The sequence below is a fragment of the Mustelus asterias genome, chromosome 10, assembly GCF_964213995.1.
Source record: "Mustelus asterias chromosome 10, sMusAst1.hap1.1, whole genome shotgun sequence".
Classification (NCBI taxonomy): Eukaryota; Metazoa; Chordata; class Chondrichthyes; order Carcharhiniformes; family Triakidae; genus Mustelus; species Mustelus asterias.
In genome coordinates this window covers 39466605-39491136 of record NC_135810.1, presented here as the reverse complement: position 1 = coordinate 39491136, position 24532 = coordinate 39466605, and the positions used below count along the sequence as shown (strand labels likewise).

The 24532-nt window shown below is 43.3% G+C and overlaps 1 protein-coding gene across 2 annotated transcripts in view; it reads left to right on the top strand.

The window, feature by feature from the left end:
* The window catches only part of myo16 (myosin XVI), a 427463-nt gene that overhangs the window by 116478 nt on the left and 286453 nt on the right, over nucleotides 1–24532 (top strand). For both annotated transcript variants that reach the window (XM_078221662.1, XM_078221663.1), the window contains exon 7: nucleotides 2259–2409. In XM_078221662.1, the coding sequence (XP_078077788.1) occupies nucleotides 2259–2409 (151 nt within the window). The remainder of the gene's footprint in view (nucleotides 1–2258; nucleotides 2410–24532) is intronic.

The following is a 24532-nucleotide window of genomic DNA, read 5'->3' as shown; positions in this document are numbered from 1 at the left end:
GTTTCCTGGGGTAGTCGGGTGGTGGGGGCCAGTCAGGTTGGGTTGGATGTTAGTCTGAGGAATCCAGGGTTTGTGGGAGCTAGTCAGATTGAGTTGGTGCGGGGTAGCCAGGGGATTCAGGAGGGTCAGTTGTAAAGTTACTGAGGAGTTAGACGTGGATTTTTCTGTCTAACATTTCCTGGGTAACTGCCCAGGTAAATAAGTCAGAACTGTTCCAAATCTCCAACTATAACTCTGAATCAGAGACTATTCTGGAAAGTCTCAGGGAGGAGTTGCCCCATTGGAAGTTCAAACTTCCTGGGCAGTTCTCAAGAATTCAGTGCATTGGGACTTTCATGGAGTCCCAAAGTGCACCTTGGGAAGTACGTCCATTCTGATGATTAGAGACTGGAATATTTAGGCAGATATTGTAATTGTACAACTGCTGCTGTAAACTGCTGATTACTTTCTGAATAAAGAGAGTAATTTCTTCAGAATCCCCAATGGATTTCTTGGTGAGTATCTTATATTGACAGCAAGGAAAATCCCAGAAGTGGAGTGTGATCTTACCAGCTCACTGCACCAATCAACCATGTGGCGCGCCAACAAGATTGCGTATAGAATGAAAAGTCGGGTTTGTGCCTGATTTCTCGCTGCACGCAGAGTTACCGGCATTGTTTTGCTGGCGGAATCAGCTTCGCACCCAAAAAGGGCGCAAAATCAATTTGCATGTGTCATTAATGCAGTCGGCATGGCATCGTCCGGCCTCAATTGCACTTCCTTACTGGTCAGACCTCAAGCCTGTGAGAATCACAGGTGGCCTCCAGAGGAGATCAGACGTGATGGCCTCGCTGGGGGGGGTCAGAGGCCATTGAAGTCTTCGGGTGGTCTGGGGCATGACCGGGCAGAAGGGAGGTTTCCCAGTTCATTGGAAGATTGGGATGCTTGTGCAATGACGCCCCAAACAGTGTGCAGCCATCTTCCACGTTATCAAATAGAAATGTTGTAAAGCATTTCATATGCCATGCATTGTTTTGAAAACCAATAGTAGTTACTTTAGCAAGAATGTCAGGGAATTGGCAACAGCCCATGTGAAGTAATGAGATGAATGATCAATTAGTATGATAAATTTTGGCAATATTGGTTCAGGACACTAGAACATAATAATACCATAGAATCTTTAAACTCCATTTGAACTACCAGGAGGTTATTCTATCGTCCCATCCAACAAAGCATCCTCAGTATTAATCTTATAGTACTCAAGGAAGAGAGTTGTTTTCTGTCTATGAACGGTACAACTAGTGGATCCATCTGCGATAGTATTTAAATGGTACTTAGTTGGGTAAGCTATTTCTTAAAAGACTAAAATGAAGTAAAATAAATGGGATGAAACTGATTAAATTGTCAGTTTTTGTGTCACATCAAAGTTTAAGAGGATAACATTTCAAATAATGCATTAATGCTAATGTTAAATCAATATGTAATGTTCTTGCCTCAATGTTTTTATGATTTATACAAAATGACTGACCTTTTCAATCACCAGTCTGAGTTTTGAGATTTAGCCTTCAGCTATTAAATAATTCCAATGAGGTGTTCGAGTTTGAACTTCACTCTTTGCTCTTCAAATGTACTGCAACTTCTGGAACATGCCCAAGAGACAATGTAGCAGCTACTTAGAAATGAATTAAATTTGGCCCCATTACTTAGGATGCAATATGGACCTTGGCCAAGGAGAAACTGCTATATCGACAGGATGTGGCGGTCGATAAATTCATTATACCTGACTGAAGAGTCTTTGTAATGATGGGATTAGTTCTATAACCATCTGTTATCAGATCAATATCCCTGCTGAGTACAGTAAGGAAAACAGCCAATAGCATCCATAATTCACACTCAATTGTCTGCAACACATCATTAATATTCATTTTTTCCCACCTGCTCCCACCACCAACACAAAATGTGTTGGCTAAATTAGGTTTCTTAACAGTACTATCATGTCTTTGCTCCATGCAGTCTGATGAGTCAGAAGGTCATCAATATTCTCTTTGTATTATTTTGATTTTCAGCTCGCGTAGACATGCATAAAATAGAATACAACATCAAAGTGACCTTAAAGCCTTGTGACCCATTATCCTGTCAAGATACAAAGTGCAGCCTTAAGTGCGATTGATAGTGCCTGAATCAGAAGAGTTGCCCTGATTTGAATTTGAATTTTCCCCGAATTGCTAACCTTTGTTGGAGAAAGTGGTCTAACTTGTGTATATTTCTTAATCCCTCAGGAACCCTCTTGCCCTTCCCATTGCCAAACAAGATAGCCTGTTGGAAAAAGATACAATGTTTCGAGACACCTCTGGGAGTTTGTGCAAACAAAACTCGCAAGACAGCCACTGTGACAACCTAACAGTGAATGACACATCCAAACTTGAGCAGGTACCTACAAATGTTTATCTTTGTTTAGAATGATAGTTTAAGTAGTTTATATGAAATATAGAGATTATAATAAAACTTATTGCTTCTTTGCTATTAATAGAAAATTGTAGGATAGTTACTGAGCCTCTTTTTCTCACTTGCTGCTGAAGAACTTCACTTTTTTGACTGGCTGACTTGTTTCACAATTATTAGCCTTACCTTTGACTTAATGTTTTAAAATAGCTCTGATTGTATATGGTGTTGAACAACTATGCAAATTACTAACATTTTTTTCATTGATATGTATTCAAGACATCTTTCCACAAGGTATATTTCTTTAAATCTTTAACTCGAATGTAACTAACACAGTACTTCAGAAATCCTTTACCAGCTGTTATTATTTATTGTATCCTAGAGTAATAACAATGTGTGTCTATTATAGAGTGCAAAGTTATATTTGGTAATCTGAGCTGAGCATATTTTTGAGAAAAAAAACCTTCCATTTTGCTATTTAATCCAGTGCTATCCAATGACAACGTATATCTGTTCATTTGGTGGTTCACGAGGATCCAAGTGCATTTTTGAGTGATCTTGTTTCTCTGAATAATAACTAACGATATGGGCTTGCCACACACACACACACACCAGATGTTACCCAGAAAACGTTAGAAGAATTAAAACTACTTCTAGCTTCTGGGTAACGATAGCACTGTTGCACCCCATGCCCATAGAAGGAACTCTGTCCCTCCCACTCCCTGACCCACCCATGGGCTATGAGACCCCCTCCACCATCCCCCACCCCCCAGCAGGCCCCCCACTCCACTCGAGCACCTCCTTGACCAAACCTCTCTGCCTATGGAATCCCTTGACTGCCCCTTTGACCACATCCCCATCCCCCCCAAACCTCCCAACTGTGCTGCCCATGACCCCGACCTCGCTCCCAACATCCACCTACTCTGCCCACACCCCAATCCACCTCATTGACCACCCCCTCACCACTTACCACCCTATCTCTGTCCAGTCCCACACCACCTAATCTACCCCTCACTAACTAATTCCACTCCCCAACCATAGGAAACCCAGCCTGACCCCCTCAACCCCAAATCTTGCCGCCTTATCTCATAAACCTACCTCATCCCTGCTCAGTGACTAGATCTTTAATGTTACCAGCTTTACCGCACCCTATAATTAAAACTGGAAACTGTTTTCATTGAATACTAATATTCTTAAAAATATGTTTCATGGAAACTGTTGAAAAGGCACAAAATAATTTGAAAATGAATGCTATGTGAGGCAGGATGAACTGGCTCCTCTTTAATCAACCCCCGTGGTTGGTCGAGTCAGGTTAATTTAAAAAGGATTTCTTTCCCTTTTGGCATCTTTCCCCAGTTCAAATATATTTATGTTTTAAAAAGAGACAATTTAACTACGCTTTCCTGTGGTAAGGAGTGAGTTTATTAGTTACTAATATGTGAGAAGAAAATAATAAAATGCAATATATGTACACACTGATTAGAAATTACAACTGAGTCCAAAAATCAAGTTACAGACGATACCTGAATCAGCCTTTGGTTTGTATGTGAGGCGGAGATGTTGAAACCTTACGGCTGTTAAGTTGGGTGATTCCGGTAATGCTGACTTTGATAGTTGGTTTGGAGATTCTTGGTTCTGCAGCTTAGCTGAAAAGATTTGTCCTGTTTCCTATCCAACTGACCTTTTACTGACTTGTTTTCAGCCATCAGAGAGAGAGAGAGAGACTTTTTATCTGCAAGAGCAGGGATGCCTAGTGGGATATTCTTCAGCTGTGGCTTCACAGCACACACTAGCAGAGTGGAACTAGAACACCACATTAGCTCACAGATACCAGGTTTGCAGTTGTTTTTTAACCTCTTTTCACGTGTATTCCTGGAATGGGAAAAACTTAAAATGTAGCTGGGACATAGCTCACAGGAAATGGTTTCTGCCGAGGTGGTAATCGGCTTTCATTATCTCTGCAAGAGATTACAGGTCAGTTTTTTCATTGCATCTCCCTTTGAAGTGTTTCTGTCTGGGGGAAAAAAAGTTTCCACATCAAAAAAAAGTGTGACATTGCATTGTCTCTCTCTCTCTCTCTCTCTCTCAGGACTGAATATGATCCAAATAGGAATTCCAGCATGTGGTTTCTTTGCAATCTCAGCCAATTCTTGCTTATCTATTGTTCTATTCTATGTCGTATTAAGTATGTCCATAAGTATTTTTCAATGATGGTTTTCATGGGTCTGAATATAGTCCTGCCGATGGCTCTCCCCTGCTGAGGGATTCCCACCAATGGGGGATGGATTCAATGGAAAACACGGTAAAAGCAGAAGATCACACCACCAGTCAATGGCGGTCTGCCTTCTACTGCTGAGAAACATGCCGTGGGGTGGGGGAGGGAGCAAGGGAGCGAGAGAATGCCGTCCATTATCACTGTTATGGAGACCCACAGCAAAGGTTTACTGGGTTATTGCCACAATTGAAATGAGACAATTGTGGCTGCACTCATGGGATATGCCAGAAAGCTAGGAGCATGTGAAAGAGCTCAAGTTCAAATATTGAAAGAATGGCCAAATTTTATAGAACTAATAATACTTCATAATTCAAGGGTGAAAATAAAGAGGTCCACATTCAGAATAAGGCATAATTTCTGAATACAAGGAAGCAATTTTTCTAATAGAGATTTACTCTGAACTAACAAACCATCCTGTTCCTATTGTGCCATTCCAAACAATCACCAGGAGCATTTCAAGCCTAAGCCACTAGATGCTGCAGAACGCTACAGATCTGGAATAAGAACCCAGATAAACGGTGAAACAATTGATGAGTACATTGTGGCATGAAGAATTTATCATTACTTTGCAACTTTGGCACAGACTAAGGCTGATTAATGAAAGGATCCAATAAAAGTTACCAAACACACAGGCCGGAATTATCTGGTCATTCATGCCGACAAGGATCTTATGGTCTCAGTGATGGTGCACCTCCACTCCAGGTTTCCCTGCAGCATGGGGTGTAATCAATGGGAAATCCCATTGACAGCAGCGGAACCAAACAGCCCTGCTGGCAGCAAGTAGCATGTCGTCTCTTGCTACAAGAAACACACTGTGGGGAGGCCAGAGATCCCACCCCCTCCCCTTTCAGTATCTGAGAAGTGTGATGGAATACTCCCCACTTGCCTGGCTGGGTGCTGCTCCAACAGCATTCAAGAAGCTTGACACCATCCAGGACAAAGCAGCCCACTTAATTGGCACCACATCCATTCCCTCACCACCGACGCTCAGTAGCAGCAGTTATACTAGCAACAAGATGCACTGCAGAAATTCACCAAAGATCCGTAGACAGCACCTTCCAAACCACAACCACTTCCATCTAGAAGGGCAAGAGCAGCAGATACATGGGAACACCACCGCCTGCAAGTTCCTCTCCAAGCTACTCACTGTCCTGACTTGAAAATATATCACCATTCCTTTGCAGTCGCTGGATCAAAATCCTGGAATTCCCTGCCTAACGGCATTGTGAATCAGCTCACAGCATGTGGACTGCAATGTTTCAAGAAGGCAGCTCACCACCACCTTCTCAAGGGAACTAGGGGTGGGCAATAAATGCTGGCCAGCAAGCGACGCCCATGTCTCACGAATGAATAAAAAAAATGAAATCCTGTATTTGAGCTAGCGTGCAAGATTTCTTTCACTGTGAAATGGGCATCAAAAAATGTTTGGTAATTCCAGCCAATGCAAGTGACTAGTACAGCTTCTGTCCACATAGAAGGCTTACACCAAGCCTAAAGTGGGAGGACCTGGTCAGAAGAGCTGCTGATTGCAATTTTGTGACTTGTAATCACTGTAATGGCAACTTCATGGCAAAAGTAGGTCAGTGCAGAATTGCTAAATGTTTTAACTGTTAAAAGATAGGTCATATTACTTGCAAGTGAAGGGCAAAGCAGGAAAGAGAAATCTTTTCAGTGGAAAATGGAAAACAGAAGTGTCAGAAGGATGGAGTTCACAACATTGAGGTTAGTCCAGCATGCTTAAACAAAGAGGATCTAGGGCTATAGAGCATTTATACCACTAGCAATCATTCAAATGACAAGAGTTTTTTTACAAAGGTGTTGCTAAATCAACAGTATATAACCTGTCCATCACAATAAATACACACATGAAGTTATACTCCTAAGTTACCCTGTGGCATGAAGGCATCTCCAAAGATCTTTCAAAGTTAAGATTACACAAACAATGCCAAATTGCTTGTACAATCAGAATGGTGCATTGATCATAATTCCAAGAGAGGAAGAAAATCTTCAAATGTTGGATAAAGTGATAAGGGGCGGCACGGTGGCACAGTGGTTAGCGCTGCTGTCTCATAATGCCCGGGACCCGGGTTTGATTCCAAACTTGAGTGACTGTCTGTCTCTGAGGAGTCTGCACGTTCTCCCCATGTCTGCGTGGGTTTTCTCCGGGTGCTCTGGTTTCCTCCCACAGTCCGAAAGACGTGCTTGTAGAGTGAATTGGCCAAGCTAAATTCTCCCTCAGTGTACCCAAACAGGCGCCGGAGTGTGGTGACTAGGGGATTTTCACAGTGACTTCATTGCTGTGTTAATCTAAGCCTACTTATGACACGAATAAATTTAAAAAAAGAAAGTTAAATGATCACAATGTGAAGTTGCAAAGAAACATGTGCTTTCATGCAATTTGAAGTACTTACCTTGGCTGAAAAGCAAATCGTACTCTTAACAAGAGTGAATAAAACTACTCACAGGTATAAAACAAAGTGATTGGAAGAATTTTGGAATCAAAAGGTTTCACCAGCAGTTCAAAAGAGATGATGCACTGTCACGTTTGCCATATGAGGTCTCAGAGATAGGCTGGTGAAGGTGCAATTTTGACAATGGGGGAGTAGATGATGACTTTCCAATACCATCAACTGAAATTGTAGCTGCAGCTCCAAAAGATTCAGAGTTGAAAAAAGTCTATTGACCTGCATTGAATGGTTGATCAATGCACATACCATGAACTGAACTGAACTAATTTCATTAATACTTTAACTCTTGCACATAGAAAAGCCACACAGGCACATTTAGCATTCATTCAACCAATTCAAGAAATTAATTTGAATCACACTTTTTGCCTTGTGTAAAATGCTAAATATATAATCAACTGGGTATAGAGGCAGTTAAATACTCGCATTCATGGAAATTAATGCAAGTGTGACAGTGGAAGCAAAAAAACCATCATATTATGTGATGATTTGATTTATTCTGCATCTGGTATGTATGAATCATTGTTTTTGTGGGTGGACAGTTGATGTGCTAAGCTAGTTTGTGCTGCCGTACATCCAGCCTTGAGAAGAGATTCTTCCAAGTGAAATAGTTTCCAATATTGGTCTTGCAACTTTCATAGCTGATGGCTTCAATTACTGATTCAGATTATTGGATTGTTTTTCTTGGATGGCCATAGCCTGGAAGAATATGCATTTTAAAGATGTTTTGGCAGCATTTTAAGGTGGAGATTCTTCGTATTGCAATGTATACAATAAAGGGTCTCCATGATTTGGTTGAAGCAATTTGTGAATGATCAAGGCATGAAAGTCAAAGCTTGAAGCCCCATAGCATTTGTTTTATTATAATGCAATATATTTTGAGTTTGTCTAGGCTATATTACTAATTACAATGGTGAAAATGGTGAATGGTGAAGGGATCTGGGAAGTGTGGATTGGCACAGACTGTTCTCTGGTAAGGATGTAAATGGAAAGTGGGAGGCCTTCAAAGGAGAAATTTTGAGAGTGCAGAGTTTGTATGTTCCTGTCAGGATTAAAGGCAAAGTAAATAGGAATAAGGAACCTTGGTTCTCGAGGGAGATTGTAACACTGATTAAGAGGAAGAGAGAGTTGTATGAAATGTACAGGCAGCAAGGAACACATCAGATGCTCGAGGAGTATAAAAAGTGCAAGAAGCTACTTAAGAGGGAAATCAGGAGGGCTAAAAGAAGACATGAGGTTGCTTTGGCAGACAGAGTGAAGGAAAATCCAAAGAGCTTCTATAGGTATGTTAGGAACAAAAGGATAGTGAGGGATAAAATTGGTCCTCTTGAAGACCAGAGTGGTAGACTGTGTATGGAACCAAAAGAGATGGGGGAGATACTAAATGGTTTCTTTGCATCCGTATTTACTGAGGAAACGGGCATGGAGTCTACAGAAATAGGGCAAACTGGTAGGGAGGCCATGGAACCTTTACAGATTAAAGGGGAGGAGGTGCTCGCTGTCTTGAGGCAAATCAGAGTGGATAAATCCCCAGGACCGGACAGGGTATTCCCACGGACCTTGAGGGAAGCTAGTGTTGAACTTGCAGGGGCCCTGGCAGACATATTTAAAATGTCAGTATTCACGGGGGAGGTGCCGGATGATTGGAGGGTGGCTCATGTTGTTCCGTTGTTTAAAAAAGGTTCCAAAAGAAATCCAGGAAATTATTGGCCAGTAAGTTTGACGTCGGTGGTGGGCAAGTTATTGGAAGGTGTGATACGGGATAGGATCTACAAATATTTGGATAGACAGGGACTTATTAGGGAGAGTCAACATGGCTTTGTGCGTGGTAGGTCATGTTTGACCAATCTATTAGAGTTTTTCGAGGAGGTTACCAGGAAAGTGGATGAAGGGAAGGCGGTGGATGTTGTCTACCTGGATTTCAGCAAGGCCTTTGACAAGGTCCCTCATGGGAGGTTAGTTAGGAAGGTTCAGTCGCTAGGTATACATGGGGAGGTAGTAAATTGGATAAGACACAGGCTCAATGGAAGAAGCCAGAGAGTGGTTGTGGAGGATTGCTTCTCTGAGTGGAGGCCTGTGACTAGTGGTGTGCCGCAGGGATCGGTGTTGGGTCCATTGTTGTTTGTCATCTGTATCAATGATCTGGATGATAATGTGGTCAATTGGATCAGCAAGTTTGCTGATGATACAAAGATTGGAGGTGTAGTGGACAGTGAGGAAGGTTTTCAAAGCTTGCAGAGGGATTTGGACCAACTAGAAAAATGGGCTGAAAAATGGCAAGTGGAATTTAACGCAGACAAGTGTGAGATATTGCACTTTGGAAGGACAAATCAAAGTAGAACGTACAAGGTAAATGGTAGGACTCTGAAGAGTGCAGTTGAACAGAGGGATCTGGGAATACAGGTACAGAATTCCCTAAAAGTGACGTCACAGGTGGATAGGGTCGTAAAGAGTGCCTTTGGTACATTGGCCTTTATAAATCGGAGTATCGAGTATAAAAGTTGGAGTGTTATGGTAAGGTTATATAAGGCATTGGTGAGGCCGAATTTGGAGTATTGTGTACAGTTTTGGTCACCTAGTTACAGGAAGGATGTAAATAAGATTGAAAGAGTGCAGAGAAGGTTCACAAGGATGTTGCCGGGACTTGAGAAGCTGAGTGACAGAGAGAGATTGAATAGGTTGGGACTTTATTCCCTGGAGCGTAGAAGATTGAGGGGAGATTTGATAGAGGTGTATAAGATTTTGATGGGTATAGATAGAGTGAATGCAAGCAGGCTTTTTCCGCTGAGGCTCGGGGAGAAAAAAACCAGAGGGCATGGGTTAAGGGTGAAAGGAGAAAAGTTTAAAGGGAATATTAGGGGGGGCTTCTTCACGCAGAGAGTGGTGGGAGTGTGGAATGAGCTGCCGGATAAAGTGGTAAATGCGGGGTCACTTTTAACATTTAAGAAAAACTTGGATGGCTTCATGGATGAGAGGGGTGTGGAGGGATATGGTCCAAGTGCAGGTCAGTGGGACTAGGCATAAAATGGTTCGGCACAGACAAGAATGGCCAAAAGGCCTGTTTCTGAGCTGTAATTTTCTATGGTTCTATGGTGTATCAAACTTTCAGCCTGTAGACCAAATTCCCTAGCAGCCAGCCTTTCATCTAGTAATCATGCTTAAAGTCTACGCAGAGGGAAGGTAGAGTAAAAGTGAAGGAGTAATATGTTGATCCTTGCTACTCAACATTGTTATTACTAATCTTTGGGTCCTCGCTGTCCACGGGGATGGTGCCAGAGGACTGGAGAGTGGCAAATGTTGTTCCTCTGTTTAAGAAAGGGAATAGAAATGACCCTGGTAATTATAGACCGGTTAGTCTGACTTCGGTGGTTGGTAAATTGATGGAAAAGGTCCTTAGGGATGGGATTTACGACCATTTAGAAAGATGCGGATTAATCCGGGAGAGTCAGCACGGATTTGTGAAGGGCAAATCGTGCCTCACAAATTTGATAGAATTTTTTGCGGAGGTAACTAGGTGTGTTGATGAAGGTAGGGCGGTTGATGTCATATACATGGATTTTAGTAAGGCGTTTGATAAGGTCCCCCATGGTCGGCTTATGATGAAAGTAAGGAGGTGTGGGATAGAGGGAAAGTTGGCCGATTGGATAGGTAACTGGCTATCTGATTGAAGACAGAGGGTGGTGGTGGATGGAAAATTTTCGGACTGGAGGCAGGTTGCTAGCGGAGTGCCGCAGGGATCGGTGCTTGGTCCTCTGCTCTTTGTGATTTTTATTAATGACTTAGAGGAGGGGGCTGAAGGGTGGATCAGTAAATTTGCTGATGACACCAAGATTGGTGGAGTAGTGGATGAGGTGGAGGGCTGTTGTAGGCTGCAAAGAGACATAGATAGGATGCAAAGCTGGGCTGAAAAATGGCAAATGGAGTTTAACCCTGATAAATGTGAGGTGATTCATTTTGGTAGGACTAATTTAAATGTGGATTACAGGGTCAAAGGTAGGGTTCTGAAGACTGTGGAGGAACAGAGAGATCTTGGGGTCCATATCCACAGATCTCTAAAGGTTGCCACTCAAGTGGATAGAGCTGTGAAGAAGGCATATAGTGTGTTAGCTTTTATTAACAGGGGGTTGGAGTTTAAGAGCCGTGGGGTTATGCTGCAACTGTACAGGACCTTGGTGAGACTGCATTTGGAATATTGCGTGCAGTTCTGGTCACCTCACTATAAGAAGGATGTGGAAGCGCTGGAAAGAGTGCAGAGGAGATTTACCAGGATGCTGCCTGGTTTGGAGTGTAGGTCTTATGAGGAAAGGTTGAGGGAGCTGGGGCTGTTCTCTCTGGAGCGGAGGAGATTGAGGGGAGACTTAATAGAGGTTTATAAAATGATGAAGGGGATAGATCGAGTGAACGTTCAAAGACTATTTCCTCGGGTGGATGGAGCTATTACAAGGGGGCATAACTATAGGGTTCATGGTGGGAGATATAGGAAGGATATCAGAGGTAGGTTCTTTACGCAGAGAGTGGTTGGGGTGTGGAATGGACTGCCTGCAGTGATAGTGGAGTCAGACACTTTAGGAACATTTAAGCGGTTATTGGATAGGCACATGGAGCACACCAGGATGGTAGGGAGTGGGATAGCTTGATCTTGGTTTCAGATGAAGCTCGGCACAACATCGTGGGCCGAAGGGCCTGTTCTGTGCTGTACTGTTCTATGTTCTATGCCTGCATACTAGGGAAATACAAGTGGTTGATATAGTGTCACGTTGGCTGCTAGTAATACTACCTCCAAGCAAGTTCAAGGAAAGACACCAATAAATATTGGCAACCTCTTTCACCTGTTTCTAAATGCCTTGGTGAAAATACCAGCCATTACATTTGATGTATTATAAATTCCTAATAATAAATGGTGCTTTGCCTAATACCTCAAACATTGCCTTCAGGTAAAAAGAATGATTCAGTCATGGAAACATGAAGGTGAGCTGGAACTTTCAAAATTTTAATCAAATCATTTTAAGTTATTGAGGATGGCTGAAAGTAATTCCCAATAATTTTATAAAGTTCTGTAATTACTTCCCCAGAGACCCTCAAACTCTTTATGTTCCACTTCATTATTAGGCTTAAGTAAGACTAGAAAATTGCTTTCCACTAAATGTGAAATTTATAAACAATCAACTTTAATGATATAGATTAATTCCACATTCAAAGAGAGTTTGCAGGAATATCTGAGAAACTAAGTCAGATAAGTTTAGACTACGCTAAGAGCCAAAGACGATAGTAATCACAAGGAAAAAGGATCTCTCGGAAATCAGTTGCTTGAACAAGATCTGCAGTGAAGAAGTAAAACAAACATTTCAATCTCAGTGAAAGAAAAGGTGACCATTGACCTAAACCTATATGCTACTGTGTTAGTCGAGGCGCAAACTAGAAATATCAATATCCTTAGCCAGTATACAGATTGTCACTGTTTCTCAGATATCATAATGCCTTCTGTTATCTGTCTATGTACAATATGTTTACCATTAAAATACAGAATCAGTTGATGAAGGAGACCCAGTTTTCTAAGTTATGAGACACTTCAGTGAGTATGAGGTACCAAGAGTGTGCAAAGATAGAGGAACCTGAGATTTTATGTTTATCTTTGACATTGGCAGGACATAGTCAAAGAGTAGTTAGCAAAGCATACTTCACAAATGGAGGTATTGAATACAAAAGCAGGAAAGTTATGCTGAACCTTTAGAAAGCCCTGGTTCAGCCACAATGTGAGTATTGTGTCTAGTTCTGGTCACCAGACTTTAGGAAGAATGAGTGTTCTTGAGATGATGCAGAGAAGATTTGCCACAATGGTTTCAGGATGAGGAAAGGAGGTTGGAAGGAGTTCTAATAACGGAGCACAAGTTTTTGATGGATTTAGATAAGGTAGACAAAGAAAGACTGTTCCCCTTGGCTGATGGTACTAGGACTAAGGGGCACAGGTTCAAGCTGTTCAGCGAGAAACGCAGGGGTATGAGCAGAAGAACGTTTTTACTCGAGTTAATGATCTGCAACTTAATGCCTATGGGAGTTGTGGAAGCAGAGTCAAGCCATGCCCTTTGCAGTTACCCTTTATCTCTGAAGACGGCACGGTAGCACAGTGGTTAGCACTGCTGCTTCACAGCTCCAGGGTCCCGGGTTCGATTCCCGGCTCGGATCACTGTCTGTGTGGAGTTTGCACATTCTCCTCGTGTCTGCGTGGGTTTCCTCCGGGTGCTCCGGTTTCCTCCCACAGTCCAAAGATGTGCGGGTTAGGTTGATTGGCCAGGTTAAAAATTGCCCCTTAGAGTCCTGTGATGCGTAGGTTAGTGGGATTAGCGGGTAAATATGTGGGGGTAGGGCCTGGGTGGGATTGTGGTCGGTGCAGACTCGATGGGCCGAATGGCCTCCTTCTGCACTGTCGGGTTTCTATGACTTCTATGATTTCTATGAAGAGCCAGCCGTGCATATTTTATTGTCCATCGAAGATGCTCGGGATCTACAATCTGCTGAAGATGTAGGAATCGTGAATGCTCCTGGGTTACCTTGCGCAAACCTGCAGGATTGTTTTGTTGTGGTTGCAGACCGCCTGTTTTAGCGAGTTTTAGCCTTAGTGATGTTAGTGATGATGTGCTAAAGAGGTCTTATAGCAACAAGTACAGTTGATGGTACCCTGCACCTGTGGGAAACCAAAATCACTGTCCCAGCTTTCCAGCTCTCCTCATCTGAGAATTGTCATATCTGTAGGGTGGCCCGTTACCCGGCCTCAGTGCAATGCACCAGTTGTACAAAATGTCCTCAGGGAATTCATCAGCCTAGTTTGTCCTCGTTTACACTTTTGCTGCTCAATTGGAGTGTGTTTTAAGATGGTGGTCATAGAATCATAGAAACCCTACAGTGCAGAAGGAGGCCATTCGGCCCATCGAGTCTGCACCGACCACAATCCCACCCAGCCCTATCCCCACATATTTTACCCGCTAATCCCTGTAACCTATGCATTTTAGAATTCTAAGGGGCAATTTTTAACCTGGCCAATCAACCTAACCTGCACATCTTTGGACTGTGGGAGGAAACCGGAGCACCCGGAGGAAACCCACGCAGACACGAGGAGAATGTGCAAACTCCACACGGACAGTGACCTGAGCCGGGAATCGAACCCGGGACCCTGGAGCTGTGAAGCAGCAGTGCTAACCACTGTGCTACCGTGCCGCCCTGCTGAGGTCTCGGTGCCAGACCAGCTTGGCCCCTCCTTGTGTGTGTGGAAATCCCTCCCAACGTCCTGATGGAACATGATGGCCATGTTTTCTTCACTCCAAGGCCTTTCAATTCTACCACTATCCTTGATCCCATTGTGATTGTGGTTGTGCCTATGGCTTGGCGGACTTTTCCCCTCCCCATCTCGAGACCTCTGCTACAGTGTGATTCCTAAACCCTCACACCATTCTCTCTCTCTCTTCCTCCCCCCCCCCTCCCCCTCCCCCCTCCCCAGTCTCCCGCAATGAGACCTTTGAATGTCCTCAAATGACCATTTCCCTTTTTCTGTGGCTGCAGATGTCTCCCTGGACTGAATATGGCATCTGGAGCCCATCTACATGCTTGTGGCCTCCCCACGCAACAACACATGTGATGGTATGTTCACACTCTACGGACAACATTCTGGGTATGACTGACACTGGACTTTCATGCTCTCTCTCCCTTCCTGGACTAGGATAAGAAGTGCCTTGGCAAGACAAGCAATGTAAAGTGTAGCCAGTTTGCCAGTTTCCCATTCTGACCCCAAGTCACAGATGTCATTCTGCTAGAGACTCTCCCCATTCAAGCTACAAGGTGAAGACATGTAGAATTGCTGGCAACAATGCATCCCTCCCTTGTGGGTTCAATGCTCGTTTTGAGCAGAGGATTAGTGAGAGGTTGTCATCCACCCTGAAAGCATCAGTCGAACCGGTATCCGAGGTCACAATCACAGACGTCAGATTTGCATTCTTGAAAGTTAACCCATGGAAAGCAACTGGCTGGGATGGAGTCCCCAGCTGAGCACTTAGACCCTGCATGGACCAGTTGATGGGGGTATTTGCAGACATCTTTAACCTCTCCTTACTTCGATCTGAGGTTCCTACCTGCTTCAAGAAGACAACCATCATCTCTGCACGAAAGAAAAACCAGGCAGCGTGCCTTAATGACTACCACCCGGTGACTCTGACATCCATCATTATGAAGTGCTTCGAAAGGTTAGTCGTGGCACACATCAATTTTGGTCTCCCAGACTGCCTGGATCCACTACAGTTTGCCTTTTGCCACAACAGGTCCACAGCAGACGCCATCTCCCTGGCCCCAAACTTAACCACATTAATCCACACTCCAACCATTATTTTGTAAATTGAATTTGTGTCTTTATATGCCCTGTTTGTGAACAGAACTCCCACTCACCTGATGAAGGGGCAGCACTCCGAAAGCTTGTGGCTTGTGCTACCAAATAAACCTGTTGGACTTTAATCTGGTGTTGTGAGACTTCTTACTGTGCTTACCCCAGTCCAACACCGGCATCTCCACATCATGTTCTCACTTAACCCAGAAACACCTGGACACTTATGTCAGACTCCTATTTATTGACTACAGCTCAGCCTTCAACACCATAGTTCCAACAAAACCCATCTCCAAACTCTGTGGCCTAGGGCTCTGCTCCTCCCTTTGCAACTGGATCGTAGACTTCCTAACTCACAGACTGCAATCAGTAAGAATATGTAACACCAGCTCCACCCTTAACACCGGTGCCCTACAAGGCTCCCTGCCATAAAACTTTATGCTAAATATGTTCCTAACATTTTGTGGTGGGAAACATGACCTGCCATTGGCAGGTTCCTGCACTATTGCAAACTGGTTTTACAATGTTGTCAACCTATTTTCTTGCTCTCGCATTAATCTACGCTTCCATCGTCCATGATGCCTCCTGTGGACGGGAGCAGAAAATCCAAACTGAAGCGTTTGGACAGACTAAGAACATCAAGGTGATCCCTAAATGCAAGTCCTTAATTCAGTTGTAATACACCAAAGTTCTAAGAAGTAAAGTTGCTTTAGTGCTTGTGTACTAAAGGGGAGAAAAATAACTCTTTGTTTAATACATGTTCATTCTGCTAAGAGCCCTATGGCTTAATGTTTTCAGATGTTGTACAAATGTTGTTAAAGCCTTCAAGGCATTGAAATGGCAATAATTTTAGTCATTATATTCCTGAATAAGGATAAGATATTAGTGAGCCCCTTAGGACTGGTAATAACTCTGATAACAGGCAAAATTTGGCATGCATCAATTATAGGAACACTTCTCAAAGGAACATTAGACCTCATACTCATCTATTTCTTATATATTCTGTGGCTGCAATGTATGAAGAAACAAATCAATTTAATTGCTTATTTGACACCTAAATAAATGTGTAGAGTCACTAGTTGCTATATGCGTGTAAGGTGGGCAAATAATTTTGTTCTAGCCTCAGGTGCTGCTGCATAGAAATTAACACATGGCGAGTAAGGTTCAGAATATATTGAAGTAGTAATTTGAGTGGCAACTCAAAATGAGCCAGATAACAACTGGGATGTATAACAGGCAGCAGATAAATGCCCCCAACTCTATTTTGCGCTACTGCCCGAGAAGAATTTGTTTCTCATGAGGGGAGTACTTAGCAGAAAGCAAAGCTTCCTGTTTGGTATATTTTCAGTTACTATGTCTGTTGTGGAAAGTAGTGTGGTTTTGACTGGGTGAGGGAGAATGAGCAGGCTCTCCTTTTTTCCAACCCAACTCAGTTGGTTGCAAGAAAAGTTTGTTCAAAATTCTTTCCTCCATGGATGTTTTTTCCTGTCTGAATGTGTTTTTTTTTTAACAAGGAGCCAATCAAACCAGGTTAGATCATCCTCACTCCTACATCAGCTGTCTTGACAATGTTATATGAGCAGCTTCATACTTTAAGGACTGTATAAACCTGGAATGGTTTCACTGGAATAATTAATCAGTTCAGATGTATGATACAAGAAAATTTGACATCCAGCTGGAACTTCTGCAAGCCCATCAGCTGCTGCTTCTTGAGAGAAGAAAGTGTTGTTAAATAATGACCTAATAAAATGATGATTTTAGAAAGCCTATTTTATTACATTTCAGTTGTGTGTCATCGATTTGCATGGGAAGTTAGGAAACTCTTGGATGACTCCTTAGTACTGAATGACTTTGAATTGTTAGTTGTTGCAACATTCAGTTATGCCTTTATATTTGAGGAAGAGGCAACTGTAGCAGTTCCCATCAAAGGACAAAGGACAGCTCCTAGGTTTAGCTGGCTGGAGATGCTGAGCTACAAGAGCTGTATAAAAAGTGGGTGCTTGTGGAATAGTAGCAGGAGATATGTGGACATCTGGCAGACTTTCCTGAATCAGTGCAGTCCCTTTCACAAAATAATGGCCTGAATTTTCAGGATGGTGAGTTCTTGCTCAGCCCCCGTCATCCGGAGAGTCAGAGGGGAATGCATACCTGCCAATTCCAACAGGCCCCCCGCCCATTTCACGCTCAAATGAGCGTTGATTGGCAGCAGGCAAGGCTTCCAAGCTCAATTATATTGAAGTCCTACCTTGGAGAGCTGTCAGCGAATCCAATTGGCTGACAGCTCTCCAACCCGCATTGGCCAGAAGAGGTACTGCAGCGCCATGTCTGCGACAGTCCCAGGAACCACAGTTCCGGTTAAGAACCAGGCTCCTTGTGGAGGGGGGAGGTTCAAGGATGCCCTGGGGGATCATGACGCAGGGGGCGATACCGTTGTTGGGCAACAGACCAGGGGTTTCAGGAGGTCTGGAGGTCTCTGGTTAGTGAGGGGAGAGTACCCTAGGTCTGGAGGGGCTTTCCAATGAAGGCACCCACCAACCCCTTCCTACCCAAGATCGAAGGTGAGAATTTTTTCTGTTTCCTACCCTCAGCCGTTGGACATCTGCCAGCCAGGAACTTGATATTTTCTATGGTTCTATTCCAAGTGCAGGTCAGTGGGACTAGGCATAAAATGGTTCGGCACAGACAAGAAGGGCCAAAAGGCCTGTTTCTGAGCTGTAATTTTCTATGGTTCTATGATGCTGGGTGGGAAAAGGCAAAGTTCCGGCCAATATGTCAGGCAAATGAGTGCTTGAGCATTTCTATTGTAATAATGGCTAGTCTCTGAGTGTCAATGCAACAATCCACTGAGTGGATGAGGAAGCAGTGGACTGGATGAACAGATTGCAGTCTTCATTCTGCAGCAATGATACAGTGATGATGGTTTCCTGCCCTGGGATCCTTGAACTTATTTTGGCATGTGGTGGCTGGACCTAATCTCAGACATCCTCGTACACTTCCTCTTCAGTTCACTGCAGCCCTGATTGCTACAGGGATTGGAGAGCGGCGGTTAATCGGAATGGCTGGCAGATCCCTAAGTTGGGACTTCCAAGTGAGACACCAAAATTGAATAAAAAAGGTATTTTATATCGATCTTCACTATAGAGGATAGAAGTAACATCCCAGAAATAGCTGTAAATCAGGAAATTAAAGAGAGGGAGGAAAATTCAAATACTACTGAAACATGGCTAAGGGAGGGGCAGGACTGGCAGCTCAATGTTCCAGGTTCAGATGCTATAGGAAAGATAGAAGAAGAGGTAAGAGAGGAAGGGGAGTTGTGTTTTTGATTAGGGAGAACGTCACGGCATTTTTGAGAGGGGATATATCCGAGGGTTTGCCCACTGAGTCTATATGGGTAGAATTGAAAAAAAAAAATCACTTTGATCGGATTGTACAAAAGGCCCCCAAATAATCAGTGGAAATTTGAGGAGATAATATGTGAGGAGATTACAGATAGCTGCAAGAAGAATAAGGTGGTAATAGCAGGGGACTTTAACTTTCCCAACATTGACTGGGACAGCCATAGTATTTGGGACTTGGATGGAGAGAAATTTGTTGAGTGTATTCAGGAGGAATTTCTCATTCAGTATGTGAATGGCCCGACTCGAGAAGGGGCTAAACTTGACCTCCTCTTGGAAAATAAGGAAGGACAGGTGACAGAACTGTTAGTGAGGGATCACTTTGGGATCAATGACCATAATTCCATTAGTTTTAAGATGGCTGTGGAGAATGATAGGTTTGGCCCAAAAGTTAAAATTCTAAATTGGGGCAAGGCCAATTTCAATGGCATAAGACAGGAACTTTCAAAAGTTGATTGGGGGAGTCTGGCAGGCAAAGGGACGGCTGATAAGTGGGAGGCTTTCAAAAGTGTGTTAACCAGGGTTCAGGGTAAGCACATTCATTTTAGAGTGAAGGGATGGTAGAAGTAGGAAACCCTGGATGACTTGGGATATTGAGGCTCTGGTCAAAAAGAAAAGGAGGCATATGACATGCATAGGCAGCTGGGATCAAGTGGATCCCTTGAAGTGTATGGAGGTTGTCGGAGTAGAGTTAAGAGAGAAATCAGGAGGGCAAAAAAGGGACATGAGATTTGGCAGTTAAGGCAAAGGCGAATCCAAAGAGCTTCTACAAATACATAAATTACGATTAAAAACTACAGCAAAGTATCAAGAAGGATAGCAAAAGCTTCTATAGGTCTATAAAAGGGAAGAGAGACACTAGGGTGAATGTTGGTCCCTTGGAAGATGAAACCGGAGAGTTAATAGTGGGGAACACTGAAATGGCAGAGATGCTAATCAATACTTTGCCTCAGTTTTCACATTGGAGGATACTAGTACCATTCCTATAGGAACGGGCAGTCAGAGGTAATAGAAAGGGTAGAACTTTGAACAATCACCATCGATAGGGAAAAGGTATTCAGCAAACTATTGGGATTGAGGGCAGATTAGTCCCCCGGCCTAATGGCCTACCTCCGAGGGTACTAAAGGAAGTGGCAGCGGAGATGGTGGATCCATTGGTTATAATATTTCAAAATTCCCTGGACACAGGAAAGGTTCCAGTGAATTGGAAAAATGCTAATGTAACACCCTTATTCAAAAATGGAGGGAGGCAAAAGGTGGGAAATTACAGACCAGTTTGTTTAACATCTGTTGTTGGGAAAGTGTTAGAATCAATTATCAAGGAAGCAATATGAAGACATTTGGAAAGTCAAAACGCTATCCATCAGAGTCAGCATGGTTTTATGAAAGGCAAATCATGTTTGATTAATTTGCACGAGTTCCTCAAGGATGTAACAAGGAAAGTGGATAATGGGATCCTGTAGATGTAGTATACCTGGACTTCCGGAAGGAGTTTGATAAGGTGCCGTACAAAAGGTTAATTCACAAGGTTAGATCACATGGGATTAGGGGTAATTTATTAGCTTGGATAGATGACAGGCTGATGGACAGAAAACAGAGAGTCGGGATAATTGTTTTTTCTTCTGGATGGCAAGAAGTAACTAGTGGGGAGCTCCAGGGTTCGGTCCTTGGGCCCCAGCTAATTACAATCTTTATTAATCAGCTATTTACAATCTATATTAATGACTCGGATACCGGGGTAGAAGGCTCTATAGCAAGTTTGCAGATGACAGAAAAATAGGTAAGTTGCAATGAGGAAATAAGAACCTTACAAATAGATAGAGATAGGTGAGAAGAGTGGGCCAAAATGTGGCAGATGGAGTTTAACGTGAATAAGTGTGAGGTCATGCATTTTGGTCGTAAAAATGGGAAGGCAACTTTTATTATCTAAATAGGGAAATACTTCGGGGTGCTCCAGTGCAGAGGGATCTGGGTGTCCTCGTTCATGACTCACAGAAAACTGTGAGACATCACAAGACATCACCATTTATTTCCCCAAGTTCCCTAACATCCATGCCTTTCTCAACAGTAAATACTGATGAGAAATATTCATTTAGGATCTCACCCATCTCTTGTGGATCTGCAAATAGATGACCTTGTTGATCCTTAAGAGGCCCTACTCTCTCCCAAGTTACTCTTTTGCCTTTTATAATTTTATAAGATAGAGAAGCAGAATTGGGCCATTCGGCTCATCGAGTCTGCTCCGCCATTCGATCATGGCTAATATGCTCCTTATCCCCATTTTCCTGCCTTCTCCCCATAACCCTTCAACCCATTATCGATTAAAAATCTGTCTCACTCTTCCTTAAATTTACTCACTGTCCCGGCATCCACCACACTTTGGGGTAGCAAATTCCACGGATTCACAACCCTTTGGGAGAAGTGGTTTCTCCTCAACTCTGTTTTAAATTTGCTACCCCTTATCCTAAGACTATGATCCCTAGAATGCCCCACCAGCGGAAGCATCTGCTCCATGTCTACTTTATCCATACCTTTTTTCAGTGCCATGAGCGATTCAGGTGGTTCATTTCTTTGCCGGAACTTTGTAACGATTGTTACAACAGAGTGGTTTGCTAGGCCATTTTGAGGGCAGTTGAGAGTCACCCACATTGCTTTGGCTCTGGAGTTGCATGTAGGCTAGGTCAAGTAAGGGTGGCAGATTTCCTTTTCTGAAGGACATTAATAAACTTGCATTACTGAATTTGCATGATTCTTTCTTGAAACATACATTTGATAGACCTTCTTTGTTTCATCACATTCCCTATCTTGCTTGTCATCCAAGCACCTTGGCTTTGGTTCCCCTATCTTTCCCCTGTTTGGAAAGTACCTAACATCTCCTCTTGAAGGATCGCCCATTGTTCCATTAGAATTTTTTCTTTCAGTCTTTGGGTTCCATTTTACCTTTATTATTTATCTTTACCTTCTCATCCCATTGAAGTTAGTTCTTGCTCCTTGCTCCTCTTCATTACTATTCTAAGCCTTGTGATACAATGATCACCTAAGTGTTCCCCCAAAAACAATTTGTACACTTGGCCCACCTCATTCCCCAGCATCATAATCCAGCAGCGTTTTACCAATGTACCAAGAACATACCGGTCAATGAAGTTCTCCTGAACTCAGGTCAGAAATTCTTCCCTGCTCCTTGCTCTTTGTTCTATATGTGTTAGAATGTTGTTAAATTAATATTTGAATAATTGATGTCCCCTCAATAGTTCTCACACATCTCTTACTTGCTTCCAGATTTACTACTTTGTTGCTTTCTCACTTATTGGAGATCTATACACTGTGTGTTCATACTTTGCTTGCTTCTCAACTCTGACCAGATGGATTCTGCCCTTGGTCTCTCAAGGACCTCCCCTCTTTTCAACACAATAATATCTTCCTTAAGCATTACTGCCATCCCACCTCCATTTTATCCCTCCCTAATTTTCTGAATACTTTTTTAATCCCTTGATATTAAGCACCCAGTCCTCACCATTTTTAAGCCATGCTCCCATTATTACTGCTACTTCATATTCTCAAGAAGCTATAAGTGCTTGTAACTCACCAAACTTGTTCTCTACATGCTCTGTGTTTACATAACATGCATTCTAAGCCAGTAGTTGTATTCGTTCTGGCATGTCGATATGTACGCTCATGATAAATTCACTGCATTGTGAATGCTAAATACTATGAAAAGTGAATCTGATTTTGAACCCTGGGCTACTATACATACTGGTAGTCTGGATTAAATTATTGCAATGTGCTTGGGTGAAACATTCCTGAATCAGCTTCTTGGATTTCCCTGCCACCTCGGTCAGTTTGTCACCACTTGAGTCCAACCTCTGTGACTTTGCTGTGCCTGCAGCTGATGCTCATCAAAATAGAATCATAGAATCCCTCAGTGCAGAAGGAGACCATTCGGTCCATTATGTCTGCACTGAACACAATCCCACTCAGACCCTATTCCCGTAACACCTCATATTTACCTTGCTAATCCCCTGGGTTAATTTAACATGGTCAATCAACCTAACATGCATATCTTTGGAGTGTGGGAGGAAACCAGAGCACCCAGAGGAAACCCATGTAGACAAGGGGAGAACGTGCAAACTCCATATAGACAGTGACCCGAGGCTGGAATTGAACCCGGGTCCCTGGCACTGTGAGGCAGCAGTGCTAACCACTGTGCCACCGTGCCACCCCTAATCTTCTTCCCCCTCTGATGAGAGGCATGTTATTCCCCATGGATCTCCTCTCAGATCACATCTCTCTGAACAACTGAGTTTTGCTGCGGGCAAAAGACCACAGCAATGCAGGTAATCTTGGAGACCCAATCTGTTAAAGGACTGGGACTGCATCTTTAGGAGGCCAGTGGCCTGCTCAACAATGACCCGTATTCTGAGATGGCAGTAGTTGCGTCATCCTGAGGCATTTTGCAATGGGATCAGCAACTGCCTCTTTACCAGGCACTCATTAATTGCCAGAACCATCTACAAAGTCCATGTGATGGAACAAACAGTACCTGCAACTACCTCAAGATGAAAGAATCATGATAGCTGCCAGGAAACCTAATGCACATCTGAAGGAAGTGCTTACGATAGTCGCATATCAGCTGCAGATTCAATAAGTGGGGCCCCCTTAATGCTGATGAATGAAACAATAGGGCTTTGAAGGCTCACAGGTGCGGCCGATCAGGCCCTGCACCTGCATGAATCCTGTTATCAAGGCAAACCACATGGCTCTCTGTGTCTGACTAGCACATCAGTGCTGAAGGTGATGCCCTCAGAAAGTGCCATCTGTCACCTGAAATATGCTGCTGTGGGCTGCCAATTGTGAGGTCTCACAGAGGTCCACTGTGAACCCCTGAAATAAGCCAGATCCGGTAAAGGTTACTGTCAGCTTGACAGCCAGTGACACATGGTGCCCCCGAGCCTTGAGACATGAGGTCATTCTCCAGGAGTGTTTACAACTCGGACACCATATACCTCGACAGTTGTAGCCATCACCTACTCCTACTGCTGATTCTCTGGCGGTACATTTGATTCCACAGATATTGCCTTCTATCCCTTCCTACCCTTTGATCAGCATTCTTGTACCCATGGACAAAGATGTGTGGGTTAGGGTGATTGACCAAGCTCAAATCCCCCTTGGTGTCAGGGAGATTAGCAGGGTAAATATGTGAAGTTATGGAGCTAGGGCTTGAGTGGGATTGTTGACAGTGCAGACTTGATGGGCCGAATTGGCCTCTTTCTGCATTATAGAGATTCTATGATGCTATGTTCTCCAGCTAACTGCCTTTGTTGCTGAGGCTGCTGCTCATCTCCACTGCTCCAGCCCATTCCTAAAAGATGGCTCCCATAATCAGATCCAGTCTTGAGCATTAAGATGTTAGCTCCCAAATTTTCTCTTGTACAGAGGTGAATGAACTGTTTTCTAAACTGTTCCCCTGCCCACCCCATCCCTCTCATTCAGAACTTCCAATCCGACAGCTCTGCTTAAAAATGGCAAGTCGGCTTTCAATGAGTTCATGTTTGCTAATTCCCTCTTTTGGACTGAGTTTTTGATGACGGCCTTTTCAGTCAAGTGCAGTGTA